Source organism: Balaenoptera musculus, chromosome 8, assembly GCF_009873245.2.
Source record: "Balaenoptera musculus isolate JJ_BM4_2016_0621 chromosome 8, mBalMus1.pri.v3, whole genome shotgun sequence".
Taxonomy (NCBI): Eukaryota; Metazoa; Chordata; class Mammalia; order Artiodactyla; family Balaenopteridae; genus Balaenoptera; species Balaenoptera musculus.
In genome coordinates, this window is record NC_045792.1 from 79,666,982 (window position 1) to 79,685,411 (window position 18,430).

The 18,430-nt window shown below is 38.5% G+C and overlaps 2 protein-coding genes across 3 annotated transcripts in view; one reads left to right on the forward strand and one right to left on the reverse strand.

The window, feature by feature from the left end:
- Positions 1–18,430, forward strand: part of METTL15 (methyltransferase like 15) — a 370,942-nt gene that overhangs the window by 239,834 nt on the left and 112,678 nt on the right. The gene's annotated exons all lie outside the window — the stretch shown is intronic.
- On the reverse strand, positions 14,288–16,511 carry LOC118898979 (protein prune homolog 2-like). The gene is made up of 2 exons (XM_036859858.1): positions 16,499–16,511; positions 14,288–15,876 (listed from the first exon to the last, which is right to left on the reverse strand). Exons 1-2 carry the CDS (start codon positions 16,509–16,511, stop codon positions 14,288–14,290), a joined length of 1,602 nt encoding a protein of 533 aa, XP_036715753.1.

The window sequence follows — 18,430 nt, forward strand, 5'->3', positions numbered from 1 at the left end:
TCTATGGAAAAAAGTTATAACTTTAAACTATAAAGTAAAGCTTCATATTATTGTATTATGATCCATTTGTTTCCTCATCAATGAACATGAAATAAACATGTATAACTCTCACCTAAGGAAAGCATCCAGTTATTTACATGAAGCCTTCCAAAGCGTACCCAAGACTGCTTTGGTAGTTTCCATAAGTTCTACAAATGATGTCAGATTCCAGGTCAAGAAAGTAGTGAACAGACTTATTCCCCCTCCTTTGGTTCCCATTTTAGGAAATGTCACCATTATCTAAGCCAGAGCCTGGAATATCATTCATTCTACCACTTCTCTGTCCCTCACCAGCAGCAGTGAGTCCATTCAATTTATGGATTCTGCATCTTAAGTTTCTCTCCAATACATTTCCTTCTTTCAGCCTTGACTGCTGCAGCAGCCTCCTAACTGATCCCCTTGCTATCATTCAGCCTTGGCTCTCTCCTTCCTTCTCTGGTCTGCAACCAGAGAGATATGAATCTAATATAAATATTATTATGCACTTCTACCTGCCCCCTATTTATAATCTCCAGTGCTCCTCTGATCTCAGGATAAAGTCTAAATCCTTAAATATCACCCAAGACCTTTCCAGATCTACACCCTAATTACTATCTCTCCACTGTCATTTCTCACCTTGAAATCTGGTGACAATTGCTTCGAGTTCCCCAAATATGCCTCTTGCCTTTGCACCTGCTGCTTCCTCTGCCTAAAACATTTCTCTTGCTCATTGCCTGGCTACCTTCTGTTCATTCTTCATGAGGCCATTTAAATGTTACCTTCTCTAGGAAGACCTAGGTTGGGTTAGGAGTTCTGCTTCTGTGCTCCTGAAGCTCTGGGCTTCAGTCAACAGTACTCATCACCCTGTCTCACCAAACTCCTCCCAACCCATTCTCCCACTGATAGATCATATCTTATTCAGCTTTCTGTGTCCAACACCTGGCACAGGGCCTGATACAGAGCAGCCTCGATGAATGTCTGTTGAATGGATTGATTAATTAATTAATTAATTAATTAATTAATGAACAGACAGATGAGCACTGACTCTTGATGTGCTTTGCTTCCCCTTTGGAGGCTGCTTTCAGGCACATAACCTTCAGATATAAACCATCTCTGTATCTGCTCTCTTGTAGCAACATTCACCAACCATGTTGGAGGCCAATGATGCATCTTGCTGTTTGAAGGTTTCCGAGATAGTTGGAATAAGGCTTTAAAGACAGCTTCAACAGGGAAGAAACAAATGGCAATCACAGTAGAGCAGGACAGCTTGAAACCACAGGGACAGCCAGTGAAATCCTCTTATTTTTAAGGCACGGAAACTGAGGTCTGGAAAGGTTAACTGGCTGTTGGGGTCATAACCATGTCAACCACAAATGATCTTGGACCTTAGGCATCCTGATTCTAGCCTGTATTTCCTGAAGTGTGCAGTGTAAGGCTTCTGTGTTGTGTACTACTGTAGTCACTAGCCTCGTGTAACTGTTGAGTACTTGATACGTAGCTGGTATGAACTGAGATGTGCTATAAGTGTAAAATACATACCAGATATAAAAGACAGTGTAAAATGTCTCATAAATAAGTTTTATATTGACTATAAGTGTTGAAATAATATTTCAGATATGAGTTAAAATATTAAAATTAATTTCTCCTCTTTATTTTTATTTTTTTAATATAGTTAGTAGAAAATTTTAAATTATATATGATATGCATTATTTCTGCTGGATAGTTTTGCTCAAGATGAATTTTAGGTAATGTGCAAACAGGGCATTAAATAAGAGTAAATCATAGAGTATAAAAAAATTATTCTTGTTCATTCCCCTTTAACACTTCTGATTAGATCAAAGAGAAATTCTAGTTTAGTACAAGATTTTCTCTAATACTACATAATTTCCCTTTTTAACACCCCAATAATTAGAGCCTAAGAAAGCAGTGAAATCCAGGTAGAATTTAACAACATGGCAACATGGTTTTGTTTCATCATATTTGCTTTTTTTTTTTTATTTTTAACTAAGAAATCTTTAATTACTCTAAAAAAAATAACTGTCTAAAGCAAAAATAGAAATGCATTTTTACAGCACATGAAAAATAAAATGCACAAAACAAGAGCACAAAGAATGGTTGGGGGAATTAAGAATTGTAAGGTCTTATACTATATATGAAGTAGTATAATACTATCTGAAGGTAGGCTCTGATTAAAGATGTACATTGTGAACTCAAGGGTAACCACTAAACTTTTTTTTTAACATCTTTATTGGAGTATAATTGCTTTACAGTGGTGTGTTAGGTTCTGCTTTATAACAAAGTGAATCAGCTATACATATACATATATCCCCATATCTCCTCCCTCTTGCGTCTCCCTCCCACCCTCCCTATCCCTCCCCTCTAGGTGGTCACAAAGCACTGAGCTGATCTCCCTGTGCTATGCGGCTGCTTCCCACTAGCTATCTGTTTTACATTTGGTAGTGTATATATGTCCATGCCACTCTCTCACTTTGTCCCAGCTTACCCTTCCCCCTCCCCATGTTGAATTGCCCTCTATTTAGGTTAGATGATACTAGTTTTCAATTTTTGTGATGAAATAAACTTTCATTTATTTAACTAAAAAACAATAAGTATATTTAAGTCAAAATATTACATAAATACTGGTAGAGATAGCACAGGACTGAAAGAAATCATGAAGGTTTTATGTGAATGGCCAAAGTTTAGGAAACAATCTTGTACAATGTAGAGTCTATTCCTGGCCAGCCCAGGACATTCAGTTGTCTATATATGATCTGTAAAACCTCTACATATAATCTGTAAAATGTGACTGTTCAGAGTTTAACTCTAACTTCAATAGGGCCATTGCAACATAAATGCTTCCATTTCTGGCCACAAAAGACTGGATTCAGCCACAATTGGCCAGCAAGGGGTATGACCGTCAAGGTCTGTCAAAGTCATCCTATGTCATGAACTGAAATGACCACACCTTTGGGGCCAGGGGAAAATGCTTGCCGTTTCTGAATCTAGAAGTAATTTGGGGGCATTCTGGGTGGGAGAACTGAGGGAGAACCAACCTGGAAAAAATTGGGATGATGAAAAATGAGGAGTATATGACCAAATTCCTGAATTACATCCTAGAGGCCAAACAGCATAATAAGCTCTGGAATAGGACTATTTGGCCTTGAATCCTGCTTTAGGCATCTTCTAGCTCTATGATCCAGGATAAATTACTTAACCTTCTATAGTTTAGTTTCTTTGTCTGTAAACATGTTAATAATAGTCACTACTTTAAAGGCTTTCTGTGGGGCACATACTAAATATCAATACTAGATTAACATTAGCTATATTCATCATTGTCCACATTTTTATCACCGTCACTGTCACAGAATGATGATGCTCAGAGGTGAATGGAGATATATGTGTGATTTTAATCCAGAAGAGACGCTAATAAATTGAGACCTGGAGTCCGAGAGCATGCAGAAGACAGTGTACGGCTGAACTAATCAGGATTAGGTTAAAAATTGCCAAATTATCCTGCAGGCAGGCTTTCCTAAGAATCCTTTCCATAAAGGACCAATCGCAGTGGACAATGTCATAGTCACTCCACTGACGCTGGACAATCCTATAGCTACGTTTCTTTTAAAGGCTTCTAAGAACATGGGTAATAAATGGATAAATATTGTTATCTCCGTTTTTGCCAATGATGTCACTTCTATCTGGTTAATCATTGTTTTTATAACATAGCATTAAGACATTTTTCCTGCAGTTTTTTTTTTTTTTCCCATGCAGTGGTTAGGACCTGAGTAGGCAAAGAAAAAAGGAGAAAATGCCTCTAAGTAGACTTTTTGTTTTTCCTTTTTGCAATCATGCTGATTTCTATTCCCTGAGGTTTCTACTCCCATACATTCTGATGATGGGTAAATTAGCAATAACTTAGATCAATGTTTTGAACTTGAGCATTAATCTGTGCCTTGTTTTTTCCTTCATATACCTCTTCAAAAAACTTAAGAAATCTATAAGCAATAATTTTTAACTTTTTTGAGGGATTGAAAATGCCATTTGAAAATCTATTGAAAGCTGTAGAGTATATCCCCAGAAAGATAAATCTTCCCACATTTAAAGAGAAAATGTTATGCACAGTTTCATGGGGTTCATGGACCCCTTGAAGTCTACTAACCCCAGGTTAAACATCTCTATTGTAAGGACAAATAAACCATTGGCCAACCTGGGACTACAAAGAAAATGCAGAAAGTGTAAGTGAACAAGTTCCCTGATCTCTGGGGCACAAATGTCTGTGAAAGCAAAAGGTGGAACAGAATTGCTTTTATTTTAAAATTATTGATAGGAAGTTGAATAACTATCTGTTTTTCTCTAGGTTTATATCTTTAGAATATAGCATCATTATTAAAAATGCTGTGGATCTTAAATAGAGAGTAAGATTACCATCACAACCTAGAATTTGTGAGACCAATCACAGAGAGAGAGCCTGTGAATGACAACAGGTGAGAACCATTGAAAGTTTCTGACCATCTAGTTCAAATCATTCATAGAACAGACAATTCATTTTATACCTGTGCCAAAAAAGGTTAATTTTGTAAGATCACAAAGCTAGTTAGTGGCCGAGCCAAACACTCTGTCCCAAATCCTAGGCTGGGATTTTGTCACTATATTATATGACCTCTGCAAAAACATGTCATAGTGAGATAAAGTTCACAGCCAACCAAATATTACTTCTGTGTAGAGTTATGCACTGACAAAAGAAGGGTATAGGTCATTTGGCATTTTAAAAGAGATAAATAAGGAATTTAAATTGAAAGCAAGATTTCAAGATGTGTATTGCTTGCCGTAAAACCATTTAACCTAATCAAACTTAATCTGATATGTTTTTTTCCACTGGCCTGGACTGTAATGTACTTTTCCTCAATTCTGTTAGAGTACTTTTGCTCAGTCTGGTGTTCCACAGAACACTTTTCTCTCAATATTCTTAGTGAACCAAAGATTTTGTGGTCAAATAAGTTTGGGAAATGTCCCATGTTGTAGACTGTGTTTGGTGTGTGTTAAAAAGTGGCAAGCAGCCGCATAGCACAGGGAGATCAGCTCGGTGCTTTGTGACCACCTAGAGGGGTGGGATAGGGAGGTGGGAGGGAGACTCAAGAGGGAGGAGATATGGGGGATATATGTATATGTATAGCTGATTCACTTTGTTATACAGCAGAAACTAACACAGCATTGTAAAGCAATTATACTCCAATAAAGATGTTTAAAAAAAAAAGCATATAAGAAGATTAAATGTTTTAGGAAGTCCTGCAGTAAAACATAAGAGCGAAAATCTTGTTTGGCTTTAAGTCTGTATTTCCCAAAGTCACTACACATCAGAACACTTCTTTAATGCAACGCTTGTTAAAATCCCTCACAATGGATGCTCTGCAGCACATGTTATGAAGAACTCTGCTGTAGCTTTACAAATCTTCAGTCTAAGCTCCCGTTTTCCAGTGATTGTTGGAAACGCAGAGCAACTATTTTATGAAAGCCTGCTGCCTTCGCATACTCTGCTCTCCAATTCAGTTACATAAACAATGCTAACTAAAACCACCGCTATTTCTGTTTCAAGCTTTACTCTCTCCATTACACTGGCTTGAGGTCCTGCCATCTTAACTCATCCATCACCCCACCATTTCCATGTCAGAAATATATTGTATGGAAATAATCATATATGTGAACAATTATTTAATTTATTTGATAATGAAAAATTGGAAACAACAATCTCTTATAAGAGGGGGATGGATAAGTAAATTATCCTTGTAATGATATGTTGGACAGCTATCAAAGATCATAGTTTAATTTTTTTTAATTTTTAAACATTTTTTTAATACTTAAAATTTAATTTTTAAAAATTTTAAAAAATTTAACAAAAAAATTTTTTTTTTTTTTTGGCTGCATTGGGTCTTCATTGCTGCACGCGGGCTTTCTCTAGTTGTGGCGAGCGGGGGCTACTCTTCGTTGCAGTTCACAGCCTTCTCATTGAGGTAGCTTCTCTTGTTGTGGAGCATGGGCTCCAGGGCACGCAGGCTTCAGTAGTTGTGGCGTGTGAACTCAGTAGTTGTGGCTCGTGGGCTCTAGAGCGCAGGGTCAGTAGTTGTGGCACACGGGCTTAGTTGCTTCACGGCATGTGGGATCTTCCCAGACCAGGGCTCGAACCCATGTCCCCTGCATTGGCAGGCAGATTCTTAACCACTGCGCTGCCAGGGAAGTCCCCACAGTTTTCTTTTCTTTATTGAAGTATAGTTGATTAACAGTATTGTGTTAGTTTCAGGTGTACAGAATAGTGACTCAGTTATTTTTTCTGATAATATTCCATTATAGGTTATTACAAGATACAGAATATAATTCCCTGTGCTGTACAGTAAATCCTTGTTGCTTATCTATTTTATGTATAGGAGTTTCTATCTGTTAATCCTATACTCCTAATTTGTCCCTCCCCCACCCCATTTCCCCTTTGGTAACTTTTTCTATGTCTGTGACTGTGCTTCTGTTTTACATATAGATTTACTTGTATTATTTTTTAGATTCCACATATAAGTGATATCATATTATATTTGTCTTTCTCTGTCTGACTTCACTAAGTATAATAATCTCTAGGTCTATCCATGTTGCTGCAAATGGCAATATTTCATTCTTTTTATGGCTGAGTAATATTCCATTGTGTGTATATATATATATATATATATATATTTATATATATTTATATATATATATATATATATACACACCACATCTTCTTAGGCCAATCATCTGTTGATGGGAACTTGGGTTGTTTACATGTCTTGGCTATTGTAAATAGTGCTATGAACATTGGGGTGCATGTATCTTTTTGAATTAGAGTTTTTGCTTTTTCTGGATATATGCCCAGGAGTGGGATTGCTGGATCATATGGTAGTTCTATTTTTAGTTTTTTAAGGAACTTCCATATTGTTTTCCATAGTGGCTACACCAATTTACATTCCCACAAACAGTGTATGAGGGTTTCCTTTTCTTCACACCCTCTCCAGCATTTATTATTTGTAGACTTTTTGTTGACGGCCATTCTGACCAGTGTGAGGTGATATCTCATTGTCATTTTGATTTGCATTCCTCTAATAACTGGCGATGTTGAGCGTTTTTTCATGTGCCTGTTGGCTATCTAAAGATCACATTTTTCAAAGACCACTTAATGATATGGAAAAGCCCATGTAATGTTTTTAGTGACATATATAAGATAAAAGATTATATTGGGAGCATCAATCCAATTTTGTTTTATATATGTGATTTTTTACCCAACATACACCCAGACACATACCCACCCACCCATACACATATACATGTATACCTACATATCAAAATTTGAAGGAAATACCTTAATATGTTCAGGTATTTATCTCTGAGAAGACTAAAAACATTTTTTTATACTTTTAAGTATTTTTAAAATATGTTCTTTTTAAAACAATAACAAAAATACTATTAAATAATTGGTTTTCCGTCTTTGGCTCAAACAGGAAAAGGACAGGTGTTCAAATATGGGCTCAGTCCTCATACATATTTCATCCAAACAGAGATTAACAAGTAGTTTTGTTTCCTTTGCCTCCAAATTGCTGTTCTTATTTCCTCTAATTCAGCCTTCCATGAAGCTGATAAGACTCCTTCCCTGGAATTGCTTAAGATCATTTTTTTACACAGTAAGCTTTGAAAACTAAGATGTATTTACAAATTGATTTTGGAAGACTATTTATACTTTAAAAAAGATTTATATTACTTTCTTATAGAATATGATCTTTATAGGTAATACAAAATAATATATATGCAATTCTGTACAGTGGGTTCTCCACATAGAAGCACCCTTGAAATAAAAGGATGAAATGGACTTCAAACTCTAATACCCATGACTTCTAAGTTGCTGAGCATTTGTACAGCCTTTTTTCCCTTAACTATAGTCGTGATAGTTTTTATGGTAGAAAAAGTTGATCAGATGTATTTAAAGGAATAAGAGGAAGTTTGTGAGATCATAAAAGCAGATTTTTTTTTTTTAATAAAGGAGAAGTTTTACTGCCTGCCAGAACAAAACTTAATAGCTTATTTAGGTAGATGATATAATCAAACTCACTATAATGTATTATCTTAAATGTTTTGCCTAAAATAAAAAATATTAGATACATGAAGAAATAGAAAAATGTGACTAATCATCATGAAAATAAAGCAACCACAAGAAACAGCTCCCAGATGACTCAGATGTTGGAATTAGCAGATGCTGATTTTAAATTAGCTATTATAAATATACTTAAGAATCTAAAAGAAAAGATTTATATAGGAAATGTACAGTGGTAAATCTCATCAGAAAAATGGAAACTATGAAAACCAAGTGGAATTCTAGAACTAACAAGTATACTTATAAAATTTTAAAAATGATTGTATTGTATTAACAGCAGATTGGATAATGAAAAAAAAAAGTCAGTGAACTTGAAGATAAAAAAGTAGAAATTAACCAATCTGAAGAACAGAGGCAAAAAAAAATTTTTAAATGGTATTTTCTTAGTGACTCATGGGACCATATAAACTGGTCTAATGAAAGAGTAATTGAAGGCACAGAAGTGGAGGGATTGAATAAGGCAGTAAAATACATCTAAAAAATTAATGACCTAAAGTTTCCCAAATTTGGTAAACAAAAACAACAACAACAAAAACAATGAATCCACAAGCACATCATGGTCAACTGCTGAGAATCAAAAATAAAATGAAAATGAGGCAGAACTATTCACTTAATTCAGTTCTCCAAACTTAAATACCTCTATTCTCAACACAATTCCCTATTTTTAAAATTACTTCAAGGATCCTATATGAGGGATCCTTGATAAACATGATAATTTAACCAATCAGGAAAGTAAAGAGCCTGAAGTCAAATCAAAACTTGCCAAACTTCAAATCCAGTACCCTTATGTACTACTATATTTTAGAAAGTAAAAGACCATTTTCTTTTTCCTTTTAGAATTTAAGATGACAAATTACTTAGAAAAAAAATCTAAGTGTGGATTGGCTGTTTCTTCTATGGAGTTTTTCAACTCTTGGTTGATGTTGGTCCAAACACTGCCTTCACCTCCTCCAGGCCATAAGCTCCACACAAGTAAGGGATATTTTTTCTTCCTTACTCAGGGATATATTCATAGGGCCTAGAGGAGTGACTGGCATATGGCAGATAATCAATGAATAAATGAAAGAACGAGATAAAAATGAAAGCAAATATTTCCATGATGTTGGTTTATATCATATTTGGCATTTGTTTTGTTAACAAACCAGACATAATGTTTTCAAGTGTTACCCTGAACTGTTGTAATGATCATCTTTTTTTAAACATCTTAAAGCAGTCCATACTAGATAATAAACCTACTGGCCCAAGGTCAGAATTTTAAATAGGTCAGTAACTGTTATTATATTCACTACTCACCTAGATATTATTTCACCTGGAGGGAAAAAAAATGACCATCAAGTCTCTAGATCCCATTGATACCTCTAATTCCATTGGTCTCTTCTTGCTGGGGCAGTTTTTTCCACAATTTATATTTTACTTCCCGTAAAGTCCTGAGAAGTCTATAAGGTGACTTATTGTATCCAAGTTCATTAACATTCCTATTGGTACACTAATAGTTATGTGCATTGTTTCAAAATTAGGTGCATTATACTATCAATCAGAGTCTAACCAGGAAAGCAGAAACCACTTTAAGATTTTTCCACAGATTGAAGTTAATTTAGGGAAATTATTACACAGGTGATGGAATTTCTAAGAACCATAGAGGGAGTGATAAGATAATCCAAAGTTAAACAACAGAAAACCACTACCATCTGTGGGCTAGAAAGATGAAACATTTAGCAGTATTATTGCCTAGAGGGTCGTCAGATGGAAGGTGGAACTAAATGAACCTGTCAAGCAATGGAACTGAGGAGTTGGAGCCGCAGAGGAGAAGTAACTGCTGATAAGCTGCCTCCAGCAGAGACACAGGAGGAGAAATGTCCTGGCTTTTCTCTTCCACCCCATTCAATCTCCTTCCACTGTCTTCCTTTGTCAAAACTCAGCCAGAAGACAGCTGACATAGGATCCTGGGAAACAGACTGCTTGGCTCAGGCTCCTCCTCTAGTAGAGAGCTGAGCTGAAGAAGGACAAGGAATGGAGCCAATATGCCTAAGTGCCCAGTACAGTGATTGTTTCCAAAATGGAAAGCACTTTCTCAAAGGTTGTATGTAGCTTCAGCTATTCGATGCCATGTCTCAATGGTTCCACAATTCCAATCAGTTACTTTTTGGTGGGGGAAACTTTACAGGACTGACCATTAGAAACTAGAAAATTCTTTAAAAATAGAAATGACCTAATGCAGTTCTTGCTTTCATCATCATGGATTTTTAGGTATTTAATTGAAATATGCCAACAAAATGACTTTTGATATGTTCCATTTTCCAAGTTTATGAGCCACAAAAATCTTATCTTTCTGCCAGCATAGGCTACTGCTGTAGTAGTTTCTTAATCTGAAAAATGTAATGAAAAGGAAATACATCATGCTGTGAAAGCTTTTAAACTTGCATTACTGTAGGACTAACTCTAAAGATTCTTTAAGATTCAGAAAAGCAAGAAAACCCAAGAGGAACTTAAATGCTTGAATCCTTATCTCTGATATTGTGGATCATGTCATTGGACACTCCAGAAAATGAATATGTCTTGAAGTGGATAGAGTGTGTGATTAAATCCAAGAGTAGGGTAAGTATGATATAATAATGCTTGACAAGTGTTGAAGAATTTAAATAGCAAGCAAGGAAGAAAATGGTTTCCTGCAGCATAAGGAGTCAGAACTTGAAGTACCAAAATGGGATTGGCAAATGGAAACATTTGAATGACTTTCTAGAAACATTTCCTAATGGAGTCATAAGTTAGGACAGTGGAATTGGTTTTCCAGAGGGAAGTGATTGGAGCAGATGTTTTTGAAGTAAACATAAGAAAGGACATCTGAGAATACACCACAGGGAATATACCCCTGGAGTCAGCTATTATTAACTCTTTTCTTTAGTTCCAGTAATGACAATGTTACATCAGCAGAGGGCTGTTCAATGAAGTATATGTACACACACTATCTTATTCAATTCTCAGATGAGAAGCTAGGGTTCAGAGAGGTTAAAAATGGCTTGTTCAAAGTGCACACTTGGTAAGTGTTAGAGCTGTTTCCAACCCAGGCTCCCATTCAACCTTGAATACTCTTCTCTACTATAGTAACAGAGCCTTGGGATCAGGAAGAGTCACAACAAATAGAAGCTATGGTTGATACTGAAAGAAAACCATATTCTTGGAGTTCATGTAGACTTATCTACAAGAAGAGGAAAATACAGCCCCTTTCGAAACATCTAGAGAAGTGTAACAACCAGGGTTCTTGGTTTTAGAGAACAAAATAAACTCTGAATAGTTTAGGCAGAAAGGGGTTTATTACAGAGCGTGAAGTATCTTACAGAATGCATCAGAGGCTAGAGAACTAAGTAGTCCTTAGAATTTGTGGAATCTGGGGCAAGAGTACAAGTAGGTACTCACATAACATCTCTAAATATTAACACTTAAACATAAGCTTCGAACTGTTAAATGAAATATGTGCTATGTTCCCACCTTGAGAAATTTACCTTCAAAATGACATTGGAAGGTCAAGATTGACTATAATTCTCAGACTCCTTTGGGTTGCTCAACAAAGCATAGTGGCATGAGAAAAGCATGACCCCAGCCCCCAATCCAGGTTCCCAATCTTTCTCTTCCCATTTCTGGCTCCATTCTAAGCTGCAGGGGACCCTCATCTGTATATCTGTGGATGCTGTAGCACACATGTCCAAGCTCTATGTATACCCCTGGCAACAAGCTGCCCTCAGGCCTAAAGGTGTCCCACTGGCAGTGTGATCCACTGGAGAATAGCCCCAGGGTAGAGGCCCACACAGGCCCTTGCAGAAAGCTCAGGGCTATTTGAGTAAGGAATCCGGGTCCATGTTCCCAGGGCACAATCTGGGGCTAGAAATCCAGTTAAGTGTGTCCTGTTGACCCCACATACTTCTCACTCAGTGTTTTTTGTTTGTTTGTTTTGTATTTTGTGGGGGAGGGGAGGTGGCCAGAGGAGAGCCAGAGCAAGAGCCTCTAAAGTATGGGTCCCAGAACAGGAGCCCATCTTGCCTGGAACTAAAGGTGGAACCAAGCGTAGGTCCTGCTCGTTCAGGAACAATGGCCTGATGAATTGCCCAACCACACCAGGGACTTGTTAAGAGAAACCTGTCTGCCGTAGACACCTGCTGTTCTGTGCTTTTGATGCCAGGTCCTGGCCTGTACAACCTTCCTCACTGCTGCCTCAGGAGAACCAAACACTTCTGCAGTAGTGTTTGCTTGAAGGTCCAGTCTCTTCATATAAGGCTTCTATCTCACATTGCTGATTTCTGCATTTCAAGTTTTGTGTAGGCATATCTGCTTAGTGGAACCTAAATCGGTGTGGAAACTTAGCTGCAAACGTAATATGGTCTTTACCGCTTCCATTACTCAGGAAAACATATTAGGTTGAAATGAGTGACCACAAGAGACCAAACCTTTTGCAACATCTTTGGAAAAATCCATTTATTGATAAAAATGATACAAATAGAAATGACTTGGATACATATTGCTTTTTTTTTTTTTTTTTCCTTCATGGCAAAACCACCATTATGGATTTATTGGTCGTGGCTATTTGGAGCACCCTGCTGTAAAGGATTCTGAGGCTTTCTCTGGACTCAGTGAGAAAAAGCACTTCTAATTTTCGATATCTGCCATGGTTATGGGAGGGACCGGGGGTGATGCCCAGGCCAATTTTGGAGACAGGGCTGTTTTAGCCATATGTGAGTTAGCACTGAGTAAGGTTTTGTTAAATGAATGAATAAACTATAAATAAGTGAATTATTAAGGTACTAAGCTAGTACCCTAAGCAGGAATTAAAGTGATTCTGAGTTTTTCACCCCATAATCCTAATCCATTTAATTTTATCTGTTACCACAGTGAGTTAGAAAAGAAAACAGATACAATAAAGGAGGATCAAAGGAGGTGACATTTGTAAAAGTTAAGGAGGCAGAGAGGTTTCTCATGTAACTGAAGGAGAGAAAAATGATAAATATTGGACAGAGGGTCAAGATTCTCTTGACCTTCTTCCCAGTCTCTCCAGGGTCAGATAAGGTAATGCTACCTGCTGTAAAAAACAAATCCCTATATTTCGTGGCTTAACATGATAGAAATTTATTCTTTTTCCCATAGTAATCTGATGTAGGTTCTTCTTGTCCGTGGGGGAAGGTGGCTTAGGCTGATGAAGTCTTTAACTTCAAACATGAGCTATAATGTTGCCTCAGGCATCAACAAGTAGAAAGCATATGGCAGAAGGAAGTGGGAGAAAAAGGCACTTCTTTTTAACCACTTTAATTCAAGAAGTGACACGCATCACTTTTGCTCATATTTCTTTGGTGAGAACCAGTCATTTGTCCCCACCTAGATGCAAGGAGGAGGTTGGAACACATAATGTCTGTTTGGACAGCTGCTTCCCAGCAATAGCTCTGTATCATTCCTACTCAAAGTATGGTCTATGCGCCAGCAACATCAGCATCACCTAGGAGTTTGTTCGAAATGTGCATTTTTTTTAAATTTAAAAATATTTTATTGCTAAAGGATGCTGACCATCATCTGAGCCTTCAAGGAGTCGTAAGCTTTTTGCAGTGTTAACGTCAAAGATCACTGGTCACAGATCACCATAACAAATATAATAATAATGAAAAGGTTTGACATAATGTTCCAAGAGACATGAAGTGAGCAAATGCTGTTGGAAAAATGATCCCGATCAACTTGTTTGAGGCAGGATTGCCACAAACGTTCAGTTTGTTAAAAACATAGTATCTGAAAAGTACAATCAAGCAAAGCACAAGACGAGGTATGCCTGTATATAAAGAAATGCACATTCTCGGGCTCCACCCAGGATTACTGAAATAGGACGGCTGAGGGTGGGGCCCAGAAAGCTGTGTTTTAAGAAGCTCTCCAGGACTCTGTTCGTGAAAGGAACCTGGTTTTTCTGGCTTCTAGAATCTAACCATAGATCTGCAGTGATTATGTTTTCTGAACCTCAAATCATCCTCTACAGCCTGTCCAAGGGTTGGGGGACCACTTCAGAGGCTGAAAGGTAGTCAAGAAGATGTAGCTAGCGTGCCAAAACGGAAGGATTCTGAGGGATTTCAATCATCGGTGGGGTCAACAGAGTAAAATTCTTTCTCCTTCCACGTTTTCAGATACGCAGATGTATCTCATTGCTTCATCTCTCACACTTCTCTTATAAGATCGCTCTTCATCGTACTTGATGATGCTCTCTGGAATATGAATGCAAGCCATTGGGATCAGCCCACTGAGTTCTGATAAGCTACTGATGTATTTAATTTTACTGCTGAACTTTGAACTTATAAAAGGTCGTGTAATTGCAAGGATTGTTCTGATGAACCAAGATGGATGAACAATGATGAATGATTTTAAGTTCTTCTGCAACCGTCTGTCAATCATCTGGTAGCATTTCTTCATCCACCCTAGCCCGGGCATCTTCCGTCTTGGGGTTGCACCGTTGAAGTACACAATCATATAGTCTTCAGCTACCATCAACTCTAATGTACTTATTACATATAGGAAAAGATTTTCCATGACATAGTGGTAATCTGCCCGACTGCTGTCTGGCAAAAAACAGGCAGCAAACACAATGATGGCATTTAGGCCATCCCCGTAGTATCCTCCATGAGAAATGACTCTCCTGTAGGGTTCGATGACCTTCATGTCAATCCGCTGCTCCTGTTCTCCAATCACCACGGTCCTCCACAGCCGGTTGTCCTCTCGCTCCTCTTCTGCCGCATATTCCGGAATAGACTCTGACTCTTGGCCAGAATCTTTGTTGGCTGTGTGATCCTCATGCCCAGTGTACTCAAAAGAATCTGCTTCATCGGGGGTATCGAGCTCATCCACATTGATATCAATTTCATCTGGACTGTCCAAGTTATCATCAGAGAGAATAGACCTTTCACTTTGATCCAGAGACAGATTGATATTTGGGGCTGTGAGTTTGATTCTCTGAGGATGACTGCCATTAAGATCCAGAGAATTAGGAGGTTCAGGCCTCATGTCTGCAGCACTGGGACTCAGCATTCCCTCCTCAAAGGGGATGTCCATTCCCACATCCTCTGACAGTAGCCCTTTTGTTCTTGGTTTCCTTGTCCTGGGCTCAAGAAACTCTGTCTCCTCCTCCATTTCCGTTTCAGGGATTATGTTTTTCTGAGAAGACTGTGGTGAGAGCATTTCGCATTCATTGTCATGGGTGACAGCCTGCAACATAACTGTATCGGGGCCAGCGCTGCCTCGGCTCATGCTCTTCCACGACTGGCTGCCCAGACCAGAGGCTTCCTCTAGTGCCGAAGATTCTAGAGGCTTCATTTCTCCCAGAATCTGCATTTGGGGGCCCTTGCCCAAGCTGTGATCAGAGGCTGGCTCCACAGCCTCGCCGGACCATCCAGGCCCTGAGTCCCTAGTCTCCGATGATGGGTCACCAACCTCACTACGGCCCAAGACCATCCAACTCTGGTCTTGCCTAGGGCTTCCAAAAGATGATCTCTTATCATCTTTGGAAGACATTCTCTCTGCAGAAAGATGGTTTCTTTCACTTAAGGAAGCAAGTTGATGTGTGTCTGGGAAGCTTGCTAACTGAGTTCCTGGCAGCCCCGTTTCTTCGGAATCTATGTGAAACTCTTCTAATTCCGATGCGATTTCTCTTGCCTCACAGGCCTCTGGCTCTGGGGGTGAATTTTCTTCGTGGTGCAGTGGTTAAGAATCCGCCTGCCAATGCAGGGGACAAGGGTTTGATCACTGGTTCAGGAAGATCCCACATGCTGCGGAGCAACTAAGCCTGCATGCCACAACTACTGAGCCCGCGCATCTAGAGCCATGCTCTGCAACAAGAGAAGCCACCGCGATGAGAAGCCCGCGCACTGCAACGAAGAGTAGCCCCCGCTCGCCGCAACTAGAGAAAGCCCACGTGCAGCAACAAAGACCCAACGCAGCCAAAAAATTAATTAAAAAAAAAAATTTAAAAAGTATATTTAAAAAAAAAAAAAGCTCTCCACAGGATTCCCGTGTATGCTGAAGTTCAAAAAGCCCTGATCTTTGGCGGACCTCTTGGCACTTTACCCTACTGCCTGTAGTGAATGCATTCCAGTGCACCAGTATTTGAAGCCCCTCCCTGCAGGAGGGTTATATTTCCTACTCCCTTAAAAGTCATCCAGGCAGAGGTTCTAGGGACCAACATATGCTTTAGTACTTCCTCTCCTTCCTTCTGTCACTATGAACTGCAATGACCAGATAATAGATGTTCTGTGTGCCTAGATCCTGGAGTGAGGAAGGCAGGCAACATAGAGCAGAGCTCAAGCTGACCTGCAGGGGACATGTGGCATGAGAAAGAAAGAGACATTTGTTGTTTTAAGCTTTGGACCTTGGGGGTTGTCCATCACTATAGCACTATCCTGACTGATATGCCCCCTTTCTCCAACCTATAACACTGACCATGACTTTTTATGAATGGCTTTGTAAAGCTTTTCTCCATGGGGTTCTTTCCTCCTTTGCGCTATGCTAAAAAGTTTGGCATGCTATCCCCAAGTGGATGGTGGTTCTTGGTGTTTGTACACTTACCATTCTCCCTCTTTTATTCTTTTTCACTCTTACTTCAAGTATTGATGGTGTCTAGAAACCTTCACCATTAGTACTGCAGAATTCTTATCTCAAGTTTGATTTGGCATTGGTGACCCTGATTTTTCCATTTTTAACATTTGTGAAAAGAATCACGCAAAACATCACCTATGTAGGTTCTTGCTCCACTTTCAAGGTCCCAGTCAATCTATTGTCTTTCTCTTCCAGGTTCAAGAGTTTAAGCTCAATTGGGTGACAATGATTTGATATCTTGAGATTCTGACTCAAGGGATTCAAAGACAAATTGAGTCACAAAGAGCTCAGACTGTTAGATTAGAAGGATGTCTTCTTACGTGGCCTGCTAAAATTGAATTTAAATTTGGTCAGCACATACACTAACATATATTGCATATGACTGGCAGCAGGCAGCAGCATAGGTAACTCTGGAGTCATATGTTTGGGGCTGGGGTAGCAATATGTGCTTTTATTTGGGGAGGTGGTAGTAAATTTACCTACCTAATTTTGTTAAGTTTAGGGTAGTATTAGTATAATGACATTGTGTTTCCTGAGTGTGGATCCCTGGTCACTGAGGGGTGGGAGAGGCAGGAGGGGCAGGTAGCTTGAGATTAAAATTAGGACATAACCAACATACAGTAAAATATTAACTATCCATCTCGAACATTAAGGAAATGAGTTGTTCTGGTTACAAAGTTCATACGTATAAAAATAGGTTCATTTAAACTATTTTTGGTGAACATCTTTGAAAATGTATATATATTTCCCGGCTTTATTAAATAGAACATTCTAATTTGATCTTGTCTTGATGACTCAATCATAAATTATTCTAGAGGGCTGTAATAGAGCCTGTTGAGTGCAGGGCTCTGTGTTGGAGTTCCAGTATCAACTTTTCAGAGGTTTTCTGTCTTCTTCATCAACTCTTGCACTGCCAGCTGTCACTTTTTTTTTTTCTTTTTTTAAACATCTTTATTGGAGTATAATTGCTTTACAATGGTGTGTTAGTTTCTGCTTTATAACAAAGTGAATCAGTTATACATATACATATGTTCCCATATCTCTTCCCTCTTGCATCTCCCTCCCTCCCACCCTCCCTATCCCACCCCTCTAGGTGGTCACAAAGCACCGAGCTGATCTCCCTGTGCTATGCGGCTGCTTCCCACTAGCTATCTATTTTACATTTGGTAGTGTATATATGTCCATGACACTCTCTCACCCTGTCACATCTCACCCCTCCCCCTCCCCATATCCTCAAGTCCATTCTCTAGTAGGTCTGTGTCTTTATTCCCGTCTTGCCACTAGGTTCTTCATGACCTTCTTCTTTATTTTTTTTTTTTCCTTAGATTCCATATATATGTGTTAGCATACTGTATTTGTTTTTCTCTTTCTGACTTACTTCACTCTGTATGACAGACTCTAACTCCATCCACCTCATTACAAATACCTCCATTTCATTTCTTTTTATGGCTGAGTAATATTCCATTGTATATATGTGCCACATCTTCTTTATCCATTCATCCGATGATGGACACTTAGGTTGCTTCCATGTCCTGGCTATTGTAAATAGAGCTGCAATGAACATTTTGATACATGACTCTTTTTGAATTATGGTTTTCTCAGGGTATATGCCCAGTAGTGGGATTGCTGGGTCATATGGTAGTTCTA